The sequence below is a fragment of the Protopterus annectens genome, chromosome 6.part1 (genome assembly GCF_019279795.1).
Source record: "Protopterus annectens isolate FY-2018-M chromosome 6.part1, PAN1.0, whole genome shotgun sequence".
Taxonomy (NCBI): Eukaryota; Metazoa; Chordata; order Ceratodontiformes; family Protopteridae; genus Protopterus; species Protopterus annectens.
Window position 1 is genome coordinate 485,166,488 of NC_056738.1, and position 17,204 is coordinate 485,183,691.

General features: G+C 42.6%; 1 protein-coding gene across 2 annotated transcripts in view; it reads right to left on the bottom strand.

Annotated features, from left to right (window-relative positions):
• IDH1 (isocitrate dehydrogenase (NADP(+)) 1) overlaps positions 1 to 17,204 on the bottom strand; it is a 385,831-nt gene that overhangs the window by 102,420 nt on the left and 266,207 nt on the right. For both annotated transcript variants that reach the window (XM_044075944.1, XM_044075943.1), the window contains exon 7: positions 5,741 to 5,881. In XM_044075944.1, coding sequence (XP_043931879.1) covers positions 5,741 to 5,881 — 141 coding nt within the window. The remainder of the gene's footprint in view (positions 1 to 5,740; positions 5,882 to 17,204) is intronic.

Below are 17,204 nucleotides of genomic sequence, written 5' to 3' on the forward strand. Positions count from 1 at the left end.
TTAACCTGCAATCTTTACGCTCCTCCAATAAGATCTTAGCTCAAACTACCAAAGCCAATAATTCTGCTGGGGATTCTCTATTCTCAAACTTTGTAGGTAAAATGTGGAACTCCCTACCGCCCATGCTCACCTCAGAACCCTCACTCCTACAATTCAAAAAAAGCAAACCCCATCTCAATACTCTCTGGCAATGTCGCTGTTCCAAACCTGATTCACCACTAGCATTTACCCCTGTCTTACCTCACTATCCTTAACTTTTTAACAAGGCTACCGCCTTTGTAACTGACCTATGTTTTTTTTTTATATGCTGCTGTTGTTTTTTTCCCAAGATGTGATGTATCTTTATATTGTATTTAGAACTCAACTATCTTCCTTTTTTTGCATTAACAATGTTCATATGTCTGTTATGTACTTGGAGCTTTTCTCCCCGGGCCTCCACTGAAAATGGACATGTATCCAGTCGGACTCTCCCGGTTAACAAATGTAAAATAAAATAAATAAGTAAGTTGTCAAATGAATTTGTTTCTCCGGCGTGAAGAAAGTCATCTGGGAAGTTGTGTTCAAGCTTGCTCCCAGGAATATAATTTGCTGACAGGGTACAAGATGTGATTTCTTTTCGTTTATGGTGTATCCCAGACAAGTTAGCACCTTATTGTACAAATGCCAGATGATTCAAAAGTATGTCCTGGCTTTCTGCCCGAATTAGACAATCGTCCAGGTATGGGTATATTTCAATATTTCTTTGCCTACAAAATGCAATGACTGGAGCTAGGCACTTTGTGAATACCCTGGGCATAGTAGATAAGCCAAAGGGCAGTGCAGAGAACTGATAGTGCATGTAGCCTGCTTTGAAGCATAGGTATCTTCTGCAAGACTCCCTGATTGGGTTGTGCAGGTAGGCTTCCTTTAAATCCAGTTTTGCCAACAAGGCATCCTTGCTAGCATAGGAAGCAACTGGTGAAGGGTTAGCATCTTGAATTTTGGAATCACCAAAAGGTGTTTAGGATAGAAAGGTCCAGAATAGGACGCCATGAGTTGTCTTTTCTGGGTACCAGGAAAACTCTTGAGTAGAAACCTTGTCCCTTTTCCTCTTCTGGTACAGTTTGAATAGCCTTTAAGCTTAGGAGAGTACCTGGTTTTGAGCCTCCGCCCAATGATTTGGGGGTAGATCTGGCCAACCGTTTGGGGTTGGTAACATGTGGAAGTGAAATCTGTATCCTTGGGAAACTATATTTAAAACTCAGTTGTCCTGGGTAATGAGTTCCCAGTTTTTTGCTTGCAGAGCAATCTTTCTCCCTAAAGGAGCAGTCAGTTGAGAAGGGCTTGGAAGTTTTAAAGTTAAGTCACTGAGACAGCTTACCACAGGGGGGAGTCTTACTACTCCCTGATTTGGAAGTGGGAGCCCCCACTGCTTAGTCCTGTGCATACCCTGGGACTGAAGCCTGGGTGTTCTGCTGGTTCTGGGTTTGGACTGAGAAGGCCTGGAAGAGGCAGGAAAGGACCAATTCTTAGAGAGCCAATGCCTACTAAATCTTGGAGGCTGTACTTGTTGGAAATCTTTAACAGTTTGCATAGATTTAGCTTTTTCCTCCATCTTTTTAAGAACTTCTTCTGCTTTGTTGCCAAACAGGCAGTCCTGATTTAAGGGAGCATCCAGCAATTTAGTTTTAACATGATCTGGCAAAGATTGCTCCTTAAGCCAAGCATGCCTTCTAAGTACAGACCCAGTGACAGCAGCCCTGCAAGATGCCTCTAGTGAATCAAAACCACACTGCAAAGTATGTTTTCCAACCTGTTCAGCAGAATGCATTAAATCCTGTAAATCCTTATTTTCAGCACAATCAGGAATCAACATCAATTTCTGTTTAAGCAATCCAATAATATGCTGCTGATATTTTAGCATATGAAACTGGCAATTTAAGGCCCTGATGGCCAAGGCTGCAGAGGTGTATACCTTCTTACCCCATCTATCCAGGGCCCTGGAATCTCTATCAGAAGGGGTAGGATTTTTGGCAGTAGTAGCCTTAATGCCCTTGGGTCCTTGTGAAATGGTCTCAGGATCCGCAGTAGGATTTTTAAAAAGGAGCTTGTGAGAGTCAGGAGCTCGGTAATATCTATCAGGTTTTCTGGGAGGAGGACGTAAAGAGTCAGGGGTCAAGCTAGATTCCAAAAAGGCATCATCAACAATGTCTAGCACAGGAGGAATAGCTAAAGGCCTGTGTTGGGGCAGGAGTAAGAAATCCCTAAGCCTCTTTTTAGAATCAGAGTAATCCTGGCTTTCCCAGCGAAAATGCTCCCTAAGAGTATGCAGGGTTTCACCAAAAGAAAAATCCTCTGGGGGAGAAGCAGAGGGAACACAGTCCTCTGCATCAGAATCCTCGTAGGTAGATAAGGGTAAATCCTGGTCATCAGAGGAAACAGAATTTTCAGAATCCTGATCAGAAGTATCATAAGCAAATTCAGTCCTAGGTCTCTTAGAGGGGGAAGTTTGGCTTCCCTGATTAAAGTAATAAGGTCTTCAGCCATTTTTATCATTTGTTTTTTAGGCATAGAGGCCTGACCATACGGTCTGGGCATCGGTTTTCTAGGCATGGTTCGAGTTTTAGGCCTTGAAGAAGATGGCGTCAGTTTAATAAGCAAGTCAGTAGGTCTGAATACACCCTCAGAAGCTGATGCCTGCACAGTGGCTGCGGACCCATCCAAGGTAGACACATCTGCAGGTTCCACAGTTGAAGCATTTTGCGGCATACGGGACTTCGAATGGGTCTCAGTAGAGGCCTGCGAATCTGAAGTAGTGGGTATCAGGGGCTGCGAAAGCGCCTCACTGAGTACCGGTGAACTGGCGAGTAGCTTAGAAGCGTCGTCGGCAGTTTTGGACCTAGGCGGCCTGTCTTTATCTTTGTGTTTTTTCAGAATGTCGGTACTTAGGTGGCTTACTGAAGCCATATCTGGATAGTTGAACCAAGTACCAAAATATTTAGAAGCAAAAATATACAGACAATGAAAGTTCATGGTTTAAATAAGGCACAAAACCGACAGCGAGGTACATTGTGGTCAAGACCTAGGCAAGGAATACAGTACGAATGAAAATCTTTATGAGGTATTTGCTTTCCACAAGAAATACAATTGTTGACTTTTACTGACATCTGTTTAAAGCAAGAAAAGGTTTCCCAACGGGGTACTTAGCTTTAGTTAAAGACTTCAGTTCTGAAACTCGAAAACGAAAATTTCAGGAGTTGGCCAACCGGCACTTGCGAACTGCTTCTGCTTCGGGCACCGCATGGCAAGAAAGACTGATGAAATGGTGTTGGCTGCATGCTTTATACCTCTGACTACCTGACATCATGGAAGATGAAACAGCAACCGATGCAGGACCCAAGACTTTGATAATCAGGCCGACTGATGGTTATTGCAAGCAGATAACCCAAATGTGATGACTGCAACAGTGAAACAAGAAGAACATCTGGTGGAATGGCTGAAGGGGAGGGAGAGTCCACTTGAAGTAACTCAAATTATCTCTTTTGACTTTCAGGCAGTTGGGAAGTGTCCCATTTAAAGTATTCTTTCATCTTTGTGATGGTCTCCACAAAGGTGATATCCCCTGGTGGGGAGTCCCATTCTATGGTTTCTTCATCAGGGGAACAGTATTCTACTGGAGAGGTAATTTGAGATGAATAAGTAATGGACTCACAGGATGAGTAATAAACCTGCTGTTCTTATTCTCCTTCATGGATAGTGAGAAGGTGGACAGAAGAAGCTGAGGCAGGCCTAGGGCTGAGAACAGGAATAGTAGAGGGTGAGGAGGTCATGGGCCTAAGACCCATGAAGGCCTGCATCAAGGAGTTGGTGTAGATTGCCAGTCAGAAACTCCATCCATGGAGGGGGGGGAGGTGTTTATTTTTCTGCTTCCTTTTTAAAGGAGTAGTCCTTGTGGAAGGCCTAGTTTCAGGGGCTTGGATGGAAGCTGGGGCTTCAGGTAGTGGCATCCCAGTCGGTCGTCCAATGGTGGCTGGTTCCCCCTCGACGTCGGTAGGGACCGAAGTCTGAGCTGCCACTGTGGACGTGCCGGGCATTACTTCCGAAGTGGCTTCCTTGAGGGGAGCAGATGAAGTGACGGCTCTAAAGGACGTCCCTCAATCTCTAAATTGGCAGCTGGCAGGATGTCTGAAGGTGGAGTGGCAGAAGTACTAGGACTTGGCAACTTGGCCTTCTTTCATGGTGGTTCTGCTGGTGCAGCCAACTTGGGATCCATCCTGAGCACTAATTTTTTAAGCCTCTGGTTTTCTAGGTACAGATTAAGGGTGGCAAGACAGCCCACACTAAGAATACTGCATCACAGGAATAGAAGGGCATCAAATATTTACATGTCTGGAACCATAACTGTTGCCCAAAAACTGTACATGGTAAACAATTCAGGATAAATGAATCTTTACATTGCTGCCTTTCATTCAGTTTAATGCTTTTAACTAGATTTTTACAAGCCAAAATGAAAGCACTGCATTGTTGTATAAACAGCTCATTATGTTAGGAACCATTCAAGAAAGACACATACTGACAGCAGGATTTTCTTCATACTGTTGTTAGCTTTCATATGAGGCTATATAGTTCTGTCTGTGTTATCTGAATGTTGAAATATTTAGACAATTAGACAATGGTCAGATATCAATACAATTATGTTTGCCATTATCTATGCTTTTAAGATGAAATCTTCTGACACCTTGTATGTAGCATGGTTTTAGAATTATTAATGCAAATATGAACAAGCATTGACGCCTAGAGGGATCAGTAGGAGGTAACTGCAAAAACGCCTGTAGGCGCACTTGGCTGTAACGAGTTAAAACAATTTCTTCTGGGGTCTATATTACAACATCCAAGTTTCAGAACTTCGAATGTTCTAATATCGAACCGTATTCAGCGAAAGCTGAAAATATTGAAGCAACAGAAAACCAAATTTTTTCCTATGGAAAAGAATTTGGTGGTCCGTTTCTGTTGCTTCGGTATTTTCAGCACCGTGGTGGAAAGTTACGTGTCAGGTTCAGGTAAGTGTGCGATTGAGTGCGGGTTAGGGTAGTTAGGGTTAGGGTGTGGGTTAGGTATGGGTGCAATTGTGTGGACGTGAGGGTTAGAGCAGGTTAGGTAAGTTAGGGTTAGGGCACGAGTCAGGTGTAAGATTGTGTGGAAGTGAGGGTTAGGGTGGGGTAGGTGTGTTACGGTTAGGGCGCGGGTGAGGGAAGTGTGCGATAGTGACGGACCTTAGGGTTAGGGTTTAGGTTAAGGTAAATGGATAGTTAGTGGTGTGTGTATAGTTTAGCATAGGGTTAGGTGTAAAATTTTAGGTGTATGTGTGTGGATTGCCGTTTGTTTGGTGTGCTTGTGTTGTATGTGTTTTGGAATAGCAAATTTTTTCCCTAGGAAAAAATTTGCTGTTCTGTATGTTCTATGTTTTCAGCTTTCGCTGAATAGGGTTCAATATTAGAACATTCGAAGTTTTGAAACTTCGATGTTCTAATATAGACCCTTTCTTCTGATGCTTAGAAATGCTTCAACTGACTCCATGCTTCTTCTCAGCGAGTGGTATATTGCTACTGTATGGCTGTCTGTCAAAAATATATTACTTTTCTTTTCTTTGTTGTTATATAATGTGATTTTATGTAATATATTTAAATAAATCAGTTAAGGTATGCAAACAGGACTATTCAATTTATTTCTTGACGGAAAAAGAAAAATATTTTATATTTACCAATAGGATTGGTGGAGGTTTCTTTGCCCTGTTGAAAAAAGCGGTAATGCCGAGTCACTGTTCCATGAGCAGCTTCTGCTTCAACTGTCTTGCCATCTGGACAGATCAGGACACTGGTCATCATCCCCAAAGAACCATATCCTAAAAGGTGGATTCAAGCAATAGAATGAACATAAAATGTGCAGTATACCTCAGAAGTAAACACAGAAGTACAGCCAAAAATAAATGATTGCTAGGCTAATGAAACAGACTCACTGCACCATCACTTTGTTCAATATTTTTATCTATTCCCAATTTTTACTTCAAAAGTCAGTCTAACAAAAGATAAAAAACGTTCATCAAGACTGACACACTAAGTGGTTAGGCTGAAGTATGTAAATGCAGAAAAGGAGCCCGGCAACTACTGTAGGGCTATGATAGTTTTGCCAAAGACTCATGCAGGGAATCCTAAACATAATATTGCTAAGCTCGGATTGCTGCCAAGTGGCTCACTATGTTGGAAAAAACAGCATAGCTGGACAACATTATATCAAAGCAAGGTTGCCATTTTTAAGTGGGTCAAAGTGGGACATGGGGGTTGACATCACCACAGGAGAGGTGAAGGAGATGCAGTTATGGGTACAATAGCTTGCTGGTTGGCTGGTTGCTGGAATGGCTAGTTGGATGGATGGATGGCCAGACTGCTGGCTGGCTTGCTGGCCAGCTAGACTGCTTGCTTGCTGGCTGGCCAGCCAGCTAGACTGCTTGCTAGCCAGTTAGTCTGCTTGCTTGATGGTCGGCTAGACTGCTTGCTTGCTGGCCGGCCAGATAGTCTGCTTGCTTGCTGGCCGGCTAGTCTGCTTGCTTGCTGGCTGGCCAGGTAGTCTGTTTGCTGGCTGGATAGACAGCTTGCTTGCTGGCTAGACTGCTGGCTGGCTTGCCGGCCGGCTAGACTGCTGGCTGGCTGGCTTGCTGGCTAGACTGATTGCTTGCTGGCTGGCCGGCTAGACTGCTGGCTGGCTTGCTGGCCAGCCGGCTGGACCGCTTGCGTGCTGGCTGGCCAGCCGGCTGGACCGCTTGCGTGCTGGCTGGCCAGCCGGCTGGACCGCTTGCGTGCTGGCTGGCCAGCCGGCTGGACCGCTTGCTGGCTGGCCAGCCGGCTGGACCGCTTACTTGCTGGCTGGCCAGCCGGCTGGACCGCTTGCTTGCTGGCTGGCCAGCCGGCTGGACCGCTTGCTTGCTGGCTGGCCAGCCAGTTGGACTGCATTGCTTGCTGGCTGGCCAGCCAGTTGGACTGCTTGCTTGCTGGCTGGCCAGCCGGTTGGATACCTTGCTTGCTGGCCAGCCGGCTAGAATGCTTGCTTGCTGGCCAGCTAGACTGCTTGCTTGCTGGCTGGTTTGCTGTCTGGGTCAGCTGTTAGGAAAAAAAAAAAAAGACAAATTTCAGTCTTACTTTCATATGGCTGTAGAAGAGGTAAAAACAAACTGCTTTACAACCACGATCCTTGTACAGCTCTTCCTGCCCTAATCCCTACCTTCTTCATGAACTGCAGCCAATTGCTGCATGAATTAAAATACACTGACCTAACGAGGAATAGCTCTGTTTAGAGGTCCGGGCTGGCTTGGGTTGGTGACATAACTATACTGCTGTGGAAAAGCCAGAAGTAATTGCGGCTTTTCTACGGTGATTCAGGGCAATGAAAAAGTGGGACTTTTTAAGTCCCACTGCTTTGCATAGTGGACAATGGGATAAAGTAGCTCAATCCATGAGTGTCCCGTTGATAATGGAATGGATGGCAACCCTATATCAAAGACAACTTTATTATTTTTTGATAATTGCTTTATCTTATTCAGAGTCAGAAGAATCAAGAATTTATCATGGCTATAAGCAAGTATAAAGCAGAAAGCCAAACTTGATAAAGACACTAGTCCATCACAAGATGGACACACACATACACAACTTATGACTTCATACATTTCTGATAAAAAAAAAATGTACGACTCTTAAGGCAAAACAGGATGGACTAAAAGATCGTACAATATGAAAGATTTATAACATATTACTTCCAGTCCAATCTGCCAGGGAGAGGTCTCTCTTTTTGGTCTCTCCTCTAAGGAGTTTTAAATAAACTGGCTACAAATTAGTATTTATCTTGTAGAAGTCTAACAATGTTTGCGGAGTTGTAGCTCATTTGTCTTCAGTAATGAAGAGATAGCCCAGGAATTATATTGCAGATGGCACCTGCAGTGAAATACATAATGTGATCTGATGATTATCCTTCTTGTACATTATTAGCTAATTGCCACTAAATCTAAAAATATGTTGCAGAACTGTTGGCAGTGGGAAATGGTTGTGACAGGGAGCTCTTTTGGTGTTCCAAGAGGTAAGCAGGTCCTTGAGTGAGACATGCAATGAAATGCAAGTGGGCATATCTTCTGTTTGTGGTTAATTAGTTTAGATGGCTATGATTTTCCTGAATAAATTTTAAAAAAGGTGGCACAAGAATAGCATCTCAGCTCAGCTGTAATGCTTTCAAGGGATACAGAGTGAAAAACAGGACCCTTGATATTACTAAAGATGTAGCTGTGTCTGATTTATAAAACAAGGTGTAAGGAGTTGAATCTGAATGTTATATACCTTCAGACAGAATCAAACAGACAAGACCATCTGTTTAGTACAGGTTATCATGTATATGTAAATCTGAGGTGTTTTCCAGTCACAACCACGGTAGTCAGTTCAGCACTGACTTCAATAAGGTAACTACATCACTTCATATTAAAAAAAAAATAAATAAACGAGTTCACTCACAGGCCTATCTGCAATTACACAGAGTTCACATACTCTAAGCCAAAATCAGAGTGGGAGGTGGTGACAAAAGGATAAGGAAGTTAGGCAACTTTTTATCAGATGACAACAGTACAGTCTTGCTTGTTTGCTGCATAAAGCTAGTTAGGCATGATGATGGATACAATGCTGTTTTTTTTTTTTTATTTGAGGGCTTTCAGTAAAACAAAAGGTTTTGCAAGATGTGGCATAGGTTCAAATGGATATGACAAGAAACAACTGTATAAAAAAGTTCAACCTGTCAAATTGTGTATGTATGTAACACAAAAGCCGGACCTACACATTTAACAATAAAAAAGTGTTATATACATAAAAAGGTGGGAATAAATAACTTTTTAATGCAATGATGCTTTCAGTAAAGTCTTTAAATGTCAAGGCTCTCACAGATAAATATAAAAAAGAAAGGGTAGTGAACTATATTAATAAATGTAGAGTGCAAATAGCTATGTTACAGAAGACACATTTGGAAAGAACTTAACATTTGAATTTGATAAAGAAAGGTTTTCAGGATGGTTATTTAACGCAATACCTGGGACAAAGGAATAAAAAGGAGTATTTATATTAATTGCAGGAGGCGCTCCAATAGTAATAGAGGATAAAAAAATAATGGCAGATTTGTAGTGCTATGGGGTTACTGGCAAGGGAAGAGGATTACACTGGCATGTATTTATATTCCACCTAAAACTGCTTTATTGGAGCTTAAGAAAATTCTGGGATAAATAATCAGTTTTCAGCAAGGGATATTACTTCTAAGGTGGGGACTGGAATGTGATTTGCAACAGTGAAGATGTGTTTGGTGGGCCCAGAAGGGAAAGTGTAACAAAGGAGGGTAGATTTGTGAAGAAATTTATGAAACTATTTGGCATGGAAGATGCGACTTTGGTCACATGAGTTCGGAGTGAATTTACATATTATTCCCCCAAGATATAAAAATTGGGCTAGGCTAGACAGAATTTACATTTCACAAGAAAACGTGCATTTAATTCAAGGTCTTGATATGCACCAAACAGTTATTTTTGCCGCATGATCTGAAATAGTTAAAATAAAAACACACGGTAATGACATAAAAAAAGAGACACTGGTGCTTTCCCACAAATCTGTTGAAAAAGAGGAATTTAATGAATGGGTAGTAGAGATTATTCAGGCACTATTAGAGGACAGAAATTTCTTCTGATAATATAGCTAGTGAATGGGATAAAATTAAGGTGGAGTTTAAAAACAGGGTGGAAATAAAAGAATGGGAGCTATGGTTAAGAAGTAACAAAAATATTTAGAGGGACTGACAAATGTTAAAATATTGCAGAATAGGGGGAATCTCACAGAACAGCAGAATCATCTGTAGAATGCTACGTAGAAAATAAGGGATTACCTTGATAATATGCATGAGTTTAGAAAGATTGCTGTTAAGCAACTGTTTTTGATAATAGTAGAACACAAAAACTTTTAGCACAACGACTCAGGCAACAGAAACTCGAAAGGGCTGTTGCCAAGCTTAGGGAGCCTATAACAAGGAAGGCAACAAAAGAGCCTGTAGAGGTATTAGAAATATTTTGGAAATTCTATGACAGTCTCTATAAAGCACAGAAATATAGAAATCAAGAAAAATTACAAATGAAAATGTGTATGGAAGAATTAAATATGCCAAGGTTAGAGGTAGAGAAGGCTAAATTACTAATGGTTAGTGTGAAGATTGGTTGAAGATAGATGAAGGCTGCCAGCCTAGCCAGATAGAATTTTGGAAATAATTCTGTCATCTGTAAATATTAATGTAAACCACAGGCTTGTGTCTTAAATGGTAAAAATAGTGTTATATGTGGAACTGGAAAAATGTAAAAACAGTGCACTCTACTGACCAAGTAAAGTATGTTGTGACCCTTTGATGTTAAAACTAGGAGCCAGTAAAGACTAGAGTGAGGCATCCTGTCTATTGTTTTAAGGTCAGAGTTAATGGCCAGAATTTGCATGCATAAATGTCCTTTATTGCTCTGGCTTCTGCCCAGAGGTGAAGAATGCAAATGTAGTTCCTGTTAGCATGGGAACCCAGGAAAGTGTGAAGAATGATGTACTGTGAACCAGGAATGTGATTTTAAAAACAGAGAGAATCAGAGAGCATTATGCATTTTTACCTTTGGCTAGGGTTCACCTTGACTGGGAGGGTGGAAAAGGAAGCCAGCAAGTAGGTGTGGTTGTGGATATACCTGTAGATGTCCTGATAGGGAATGATTTTGATAGTGCAGTAACCTGTGCTTGTGCAGTTACATGCAGTCAGGCTTGGAGACAAGCAGGTAAGACTGGTAGCCTGAGGGAGACCCAGACAGACTGCATACTTGTAGCCAGGACTGGTGAGGTGGTTACTTCAGGGAGGGAGCTACCCTGTAGCAGTGAGACTGAAGATGAGCCACAGCTGCTTGGGGGTACTGATGGACCCTTGGACAGAGTGACTGCAAAGGCAAAGGTGAGTAGGAGTACCAAGGCTGACAGTGAGGCAAGTAGCTAGGGAGGCACCTGATTCTCAAGGAAAGGGGGAATCTGTATACTGGGACAAAGGGTTACTGTACAGAGAGTGGACCACTGAGGGAGGGCTAGAAGGTGAGAGAGTACAGCAGTTGGTAGTGCCTAGATTCTACCGTCTGGCGCTTCTAGCCATAGCCCATGATATTCCCTTTGCAGGTTATATGGGCATAAAACGTACAAAGAGGAGTATTATGCAGAACTTCTATTGGCCTGGAATTTCCAGAGATGTAACGGGGTTCTGCAGGACCTGTGAGCAGTGCCAAAAGGTAGGCAAGGCAGAAGACAAGGTGAGAGCTCCTTTGATGCCTTTGCCTGTGATTGAGGAGCCATTTCAGAGGGTAGCTATATTGTGGGTCCTCTGAGTACCCCAAGTTCCACAGGGAAAAAGTATATCCTAGTGGTAGTGGATTATGCTACATGATACTCTGAGGCAGTGGCTTTGTCCTCCATTGAGGCAGAGAAGGTGGCAAATGCTCTGTTTGAGATTTTCAGCAGGGTAGGTTTCCCCAAAGAAATACTGACTGAGAGGTGCCAATTTCATGTTAGACCTGCTGGCTTGTCTGTGGAAGTCCTGTGGGGTGAAGCACATTAAGACCACCCCCTACCATCCACAGACTAATGTCTTGTTGAGAGGTTAAACTCTACAATCAAGTCCACGCTACGGGCATTTGGAGATCAGTTTAAGAGGGAATGGGACAAATATTTTCCCCATCTGTTATTTGCTTACAGAGTGGTTCCCCAGGAATCCACGGGTTTTTCACCCTTTGAGTTGCTGTATGGGCATAGGGTGAGGGGACCTCTAGATTTAATTCGAGATGAGTGGGAAGGTGAGTGCGAGTCTCACAAGGAGTCTGCTGTGGCATACATCCTAAACCTCAGGACAAGGTTCAGGGAACTCATGGGCTTGGCCCAAGAGAACCTGGCAGAAGCCAAACAACAGAAAAAGGTGTGGTATGACAGGAATGCTCGAGCTAGAGAGTATGCTGTGGGGCAGCAGGTAATGGTTCTCATTCCTGTCAGACACAACAAGCTGAAAGCAGCTTGGGAGGGACCCTACAAGGTGGTAAGAAAGGTAAGTGATGTTAACTACATGGTGGAACTGCTAGGCAGAAGGCAGGGGCACAAATTGTACCATGTTAACATGATGGAACCTTACCATAACAGGGAGGGCCTTGTGCTGAGCATTTGCAGTGGATTGCAGGAGGAGTCTGAGGGAGATCTGCGGACTGATCTCCCCAGTGAGGTTCGGGCTGACACCTCAGTGGAAGGAGTAGCAATGCTATCTCCTACCCAGGTTCGAGAAATCCAAGCAGTGTTGCAGGAATCTGGGGACATGTTCACTGGGAAACCAGGGTGCACCCACCTGGGGCAGCACCAGGTGGATACAGGACCCCAAAGGCCTATTAGGCAGGCCCCTTATAGAGTGCCTGAGAGAGTCAGACTCTGAGGTAGAATGTACAGGAGATGTTGGAACTAGGGGTGATTCAGGAGTCCAACAGTCCCTGGGCCTCCCCAGTAGTGCTGGTACCAAAGAAGGATGGCAGCACCAGGTTCTGTGTGAACTACAGGAAATTAAATAGTCACAGAGTCATACGCTTACCCCATGCCTAGGACAGATGAGGCCCTATAGCAGCTGGGTGGGGCTAAATATCTTACAACCATTAATCTTACAAAGGGTTACTGGTTGACTTCCAGTGCTAGAGAGAAGTCAGCCTCCGTGACTCCCTTTGGCTTGTATGAGTTCACCAAGATGCCCTTTGGGATGAAGAATGCCCCAGCAACTTTCCAGAGGCTTACCTACATGATATTGCCATCTACAGCCATTCCTGGACACAGCACCCTCAGCATGTCAGGGAGACTACAGAGGGCAGGGTTGACCATTAAGCCAAGCAAATGTCAGGTGGGTATGGCAGAGGTCTCCTACCTAGGACATAGAGTGAGTGGCAGTAAGATAAGGCCAGAACCTGCCAAAGTGGAAGCCATTCAGGCATGGTCTGCACCCATTACTAAAAAGCAGCTGAGGGCATTTTTAGGGACAGCAAGGTACTACAGAAAGTTCGTCCCCAGTTATAGCACCATAGCTGCTCCCCTCACAGACCTGACAAGGAAGAACAGGCCAGATAAGGTAGTGTGGACCCCAGCATGTGAGCAAGCATTCCAGAAGCTTAAATAAGCTTTGGGAGGACTCCCTGTGTTAGCCAGTCCAGATTAGAGCAAATAATTTGTTGTGCAGGTGGATGCTTCGAACCATGGGGTTGGGGCTGTTCTTAGCCAGATTTCTTCAGAGGGAGAAGAGCACCCAGTGGTTTATCTCAGTCGTAGGCTCCAACCCAGGGAGGAATACTATGCAGCTATAGAAAAGGAATGTCTAGCCATAGTGCGGGAACTGCAGAAACTTCAGCCTTATCTGTATGGAAGGAAATTCACTGTTATGACAGATCGCAACCCCCTAACATGGTTAAACAGAGACAGCCAGCAAAATGCCAAGTTGCTAAGATGGAGTCTGGGGTTACAAGCATATGATATGTCCATGCAGCACTGCAGTGGGATTAGCAATGCCAATGCAGATGGGCTCAAGACAGGGAACAAAGGACGGTATACTCAGATAGACCTCACTCCCTCAAGCAGCGTTTCTCAAGGGTAACTTGAACAACTAGCTTCAGTTCTCCAGGGGGAAGATATATGAAGAATGGGTGAAGACAGATGAAGGCTGCCAGCCTAGCCAGATAGAATTTTGGAAATAATTCTGTCATCTGTAAATATTAATGTAAACCATAGGCTTGTGTCTTAAATGGTAAAAATAGTGTTACATGTGGAACTGGAAAAAATGTAACAGTGCACTCTACTGACCAAGTAAAGCATGTTGTGACCCTTTGATGTTAAAACTAGGAGCCAGTAAGTCTAGAGTGAGGCATCCTGCCTATTGTTTTAAGGCCAGAGTTAATGGCCAGAATTTGCATAAATGTCCTTTATTGCTCTGGCTTCTGCCCCGAGGTGAAGAATGTAAATGTAGTTCCTGTTAGCATGGGAACCCAGGGAAGTGTGAAGAATGATGTACTGTGAACCAGGAATGTGATTTTAAAAACAGAGAGAATCCGAGAGCATTATGCATTTTTGTCTTGACCATCCAACTCATGAGCACTGTCTTGCTCTATATGTAAAGTTTATCTTAGACTTGTGTTTTCGCTTAGAAATAGATAGAAACTAGAAAGATTAGACTAAGTGTTTTTCTGTGTTGTCAGAACTGTACAGCTGAATTATTTTAAGTATTTCTCTGTGATCTCTGAACTCTTGACTAGCACTGTGTAGTAAAAAGTATTGCCTTGTGTTTTGACTTTTTATTATTAAATATTTTAAACCATTTCAACTGTGGCTGTTTTTGTAGAGATAATTTAAGCTCTTTAGAGTACTTGCATGCCTTTGGTAAAATTGTACAAAGCCACTCTAATAGCTTTAGCCCTGGGCTATACTACCAATTGGATAATAATATTGCACAGTAATAATTGGACACCCTTTTAAGGGCCTTTGCGTAGCTGTAAATATTAGTGAGTGGTGGCACCTGGTACTACCATATAGTCTGGGAAAAGAGGGCACAGCTGGAGAACCTGTGCCAGCCTTCCCCAGGAGTGTCTGTATGGTTATATAAACTCTTCTCAAAGTGTGTGTGTCAGCTATTTGGGCAGGGACATGAAGCACTAGTTGGACAGAGGGTGCTGGAGGTTTTAGCTTGCTCACTAGGCTATGATCTGGACCCTATAGCTGTGCCAGTGGGGAGTCTTATTGGGGACCTAGAGAGCAAGAGAGAGTGACCGGCCCTGGATTGACTGTGATCTCTGTGTGCTCTTAAGGGAAATTGCACTTCACTGTGTGTATTTGTTATCCTTTCCTCTTATATCAGATGCATCTCACTGGTGTTAGTGGTGAGGATTGAGGCTCCTTGATTGCTGCGCCAGGGCACAGGCATAACAGTTAGGATAGGAGGAGATGAGATAAAAATTGTGATGTATAACCAATCTACAGAGTCCCCAGGAATGGATGGTATTCCTGTGGAAGTTTGGAAGCTAGGAGGGAAATATGATAAAGATATGGACGTTTTTTAACAGTATTTTAAGAGAAGTACCAACATTTTAGAATAAAGCAGTGGTAGCTGTAATACCTAAACAGGGTAAATATCCACCAGACCCAGCTTCATACAGGCCCACTGCAATACTAAAGCATGATTATTTATTTACCATTTATTTATTTAACATTTGTTTGCCAGAATACACCGACTGGACAACAAGTGTCTGTTTTCAGCAGTGTCTTGGGGAGAAAAACACTCAGAAGAAAAATTTACAAAAGAGACATTACAGAGTAGTACCATACAGAATATACACTTTACAGCAGTTAGTATACAATAAGAGGATATTATCCCTTTTGGTTGAAACTACAAGTGTACAAAATATACAATGAGAGTAGATAAGAAACTGGTAGAGCATTGCTAGATATTTCCCAAGTGAATAAGTGTGCAAGTTTCCATATATACATTCAAGCAAATATAGATGAAAGAGCATATTATATATATATATATATATATATATATATATATATATATATATATATATATACACACACACACACACACACACACATACGTATATACATATTGTAAGCCGCAGTGGTACAGCGGTAGCGTTGTTGCCTCACAGCTAGAGGTTCTCCTGTTCGATTCACGGTGGAAGCCTTCCATGTGGAGTCTGCATGTCCTCCCCGCGGTCGAGTGGCCTCCGAAAGACATGCGTGAATGGGCGTGCCTTCGCTGAAGGTTGGGCGTCGGGCTGGCAACTCGGTGCTATAAAAAATCTACTGCCAATCATTAGTAGACTGGAGTTCCGCTGTAGCGACCCCTAACCGGGAAAAGCCGAAAAGACAAACAAACATATACATATATACACATACACACACATATACTCGCACATATACGTATACATATATTCATATACACACACTCATATATAGGTTATTGCTCACACATGGATAGGTATAGTTAGAGTGTGTTGTTTCTGTTGTCCGGGACAACAGATGGGGTATAGAAATAGTGAGTGGTTGAGGCTTCAGGGGGGTCAATTACAGCTGCATAGATGGCTGGTGAAGTGGTATGTTTTAAGCAGGGTTTTGAAGGGGGTGTGGAGTTCTATAGTTTGAGGTCAGGGGGAAGGTTGTTCCATATTTTTGCTATTTCATGGGCAAATAGCGATTCCCTGGAGTTGTTTTTGCATGAATTATAAAGTGTTATGTTATGCATTACAAAGTGTTCATGTCTAAAATGGCTAAAAGAATGACAAAAGTAATGACAAAATTGACAGATATGGATCAATGTACTTTTGTGGAGGGGAAGCAAACATTTGACAACATTAACAGAACACTGATGATCCAGAAGGAAGCAGACTATAAAAATACCATTGTTGTTGTTGGGTCTTGATGCAGAGAAAGCATTTGACAGAGTAAGCTGGGAATTTACGAGCAGGGCAATGGAAGCATTTGCATTTCCTGAAAAAATAAATACAAGGTTGATTAGGAGGCTATATGAGGGATTGGAGGCGAAAACTAAAGTGAGTGGGGTCCTCTGAGAGAATTTCTGCTTGAGCAAAGGAACCAGGCAGGGGTGTCCTTTTCCCCTTTGTTATCTGCATTATACTTAGAACCAGTGGCAAATTAAATAAGAGACCCAGAAATTCAAGGATATAATTGGTATGGTAGTCAAGAAAAGCTGTCTCTATTTGCAGATGATATTTTATACCGGACAAAACCAGAAAGCGACACTACAGTATTGTGGAACATTTTGAATCAGTTTCAAATCTTTTCAGGATAGAAAATTAATGAAGATAAAACAAAGGCAATAGCAGTAAATTATGTACCCACAAACCAACTGGTTCAGAAATATCCGTATTTATGGGTACATGAAAAAATTAAGTATTTAGGGGTATGGATTAAAAATTATTTTGGTGTGGCAGCTAAGGATATGTGGGAAGAGACTAAACAAAAGATAAAAGATAATACAAAAACTGAGAAAAGGGAAGCTTTGTTATATGGATATGGATAGTAAGATACATGCAGTAAAAATCTTTTTAGTCCCTTTAGTCTTGT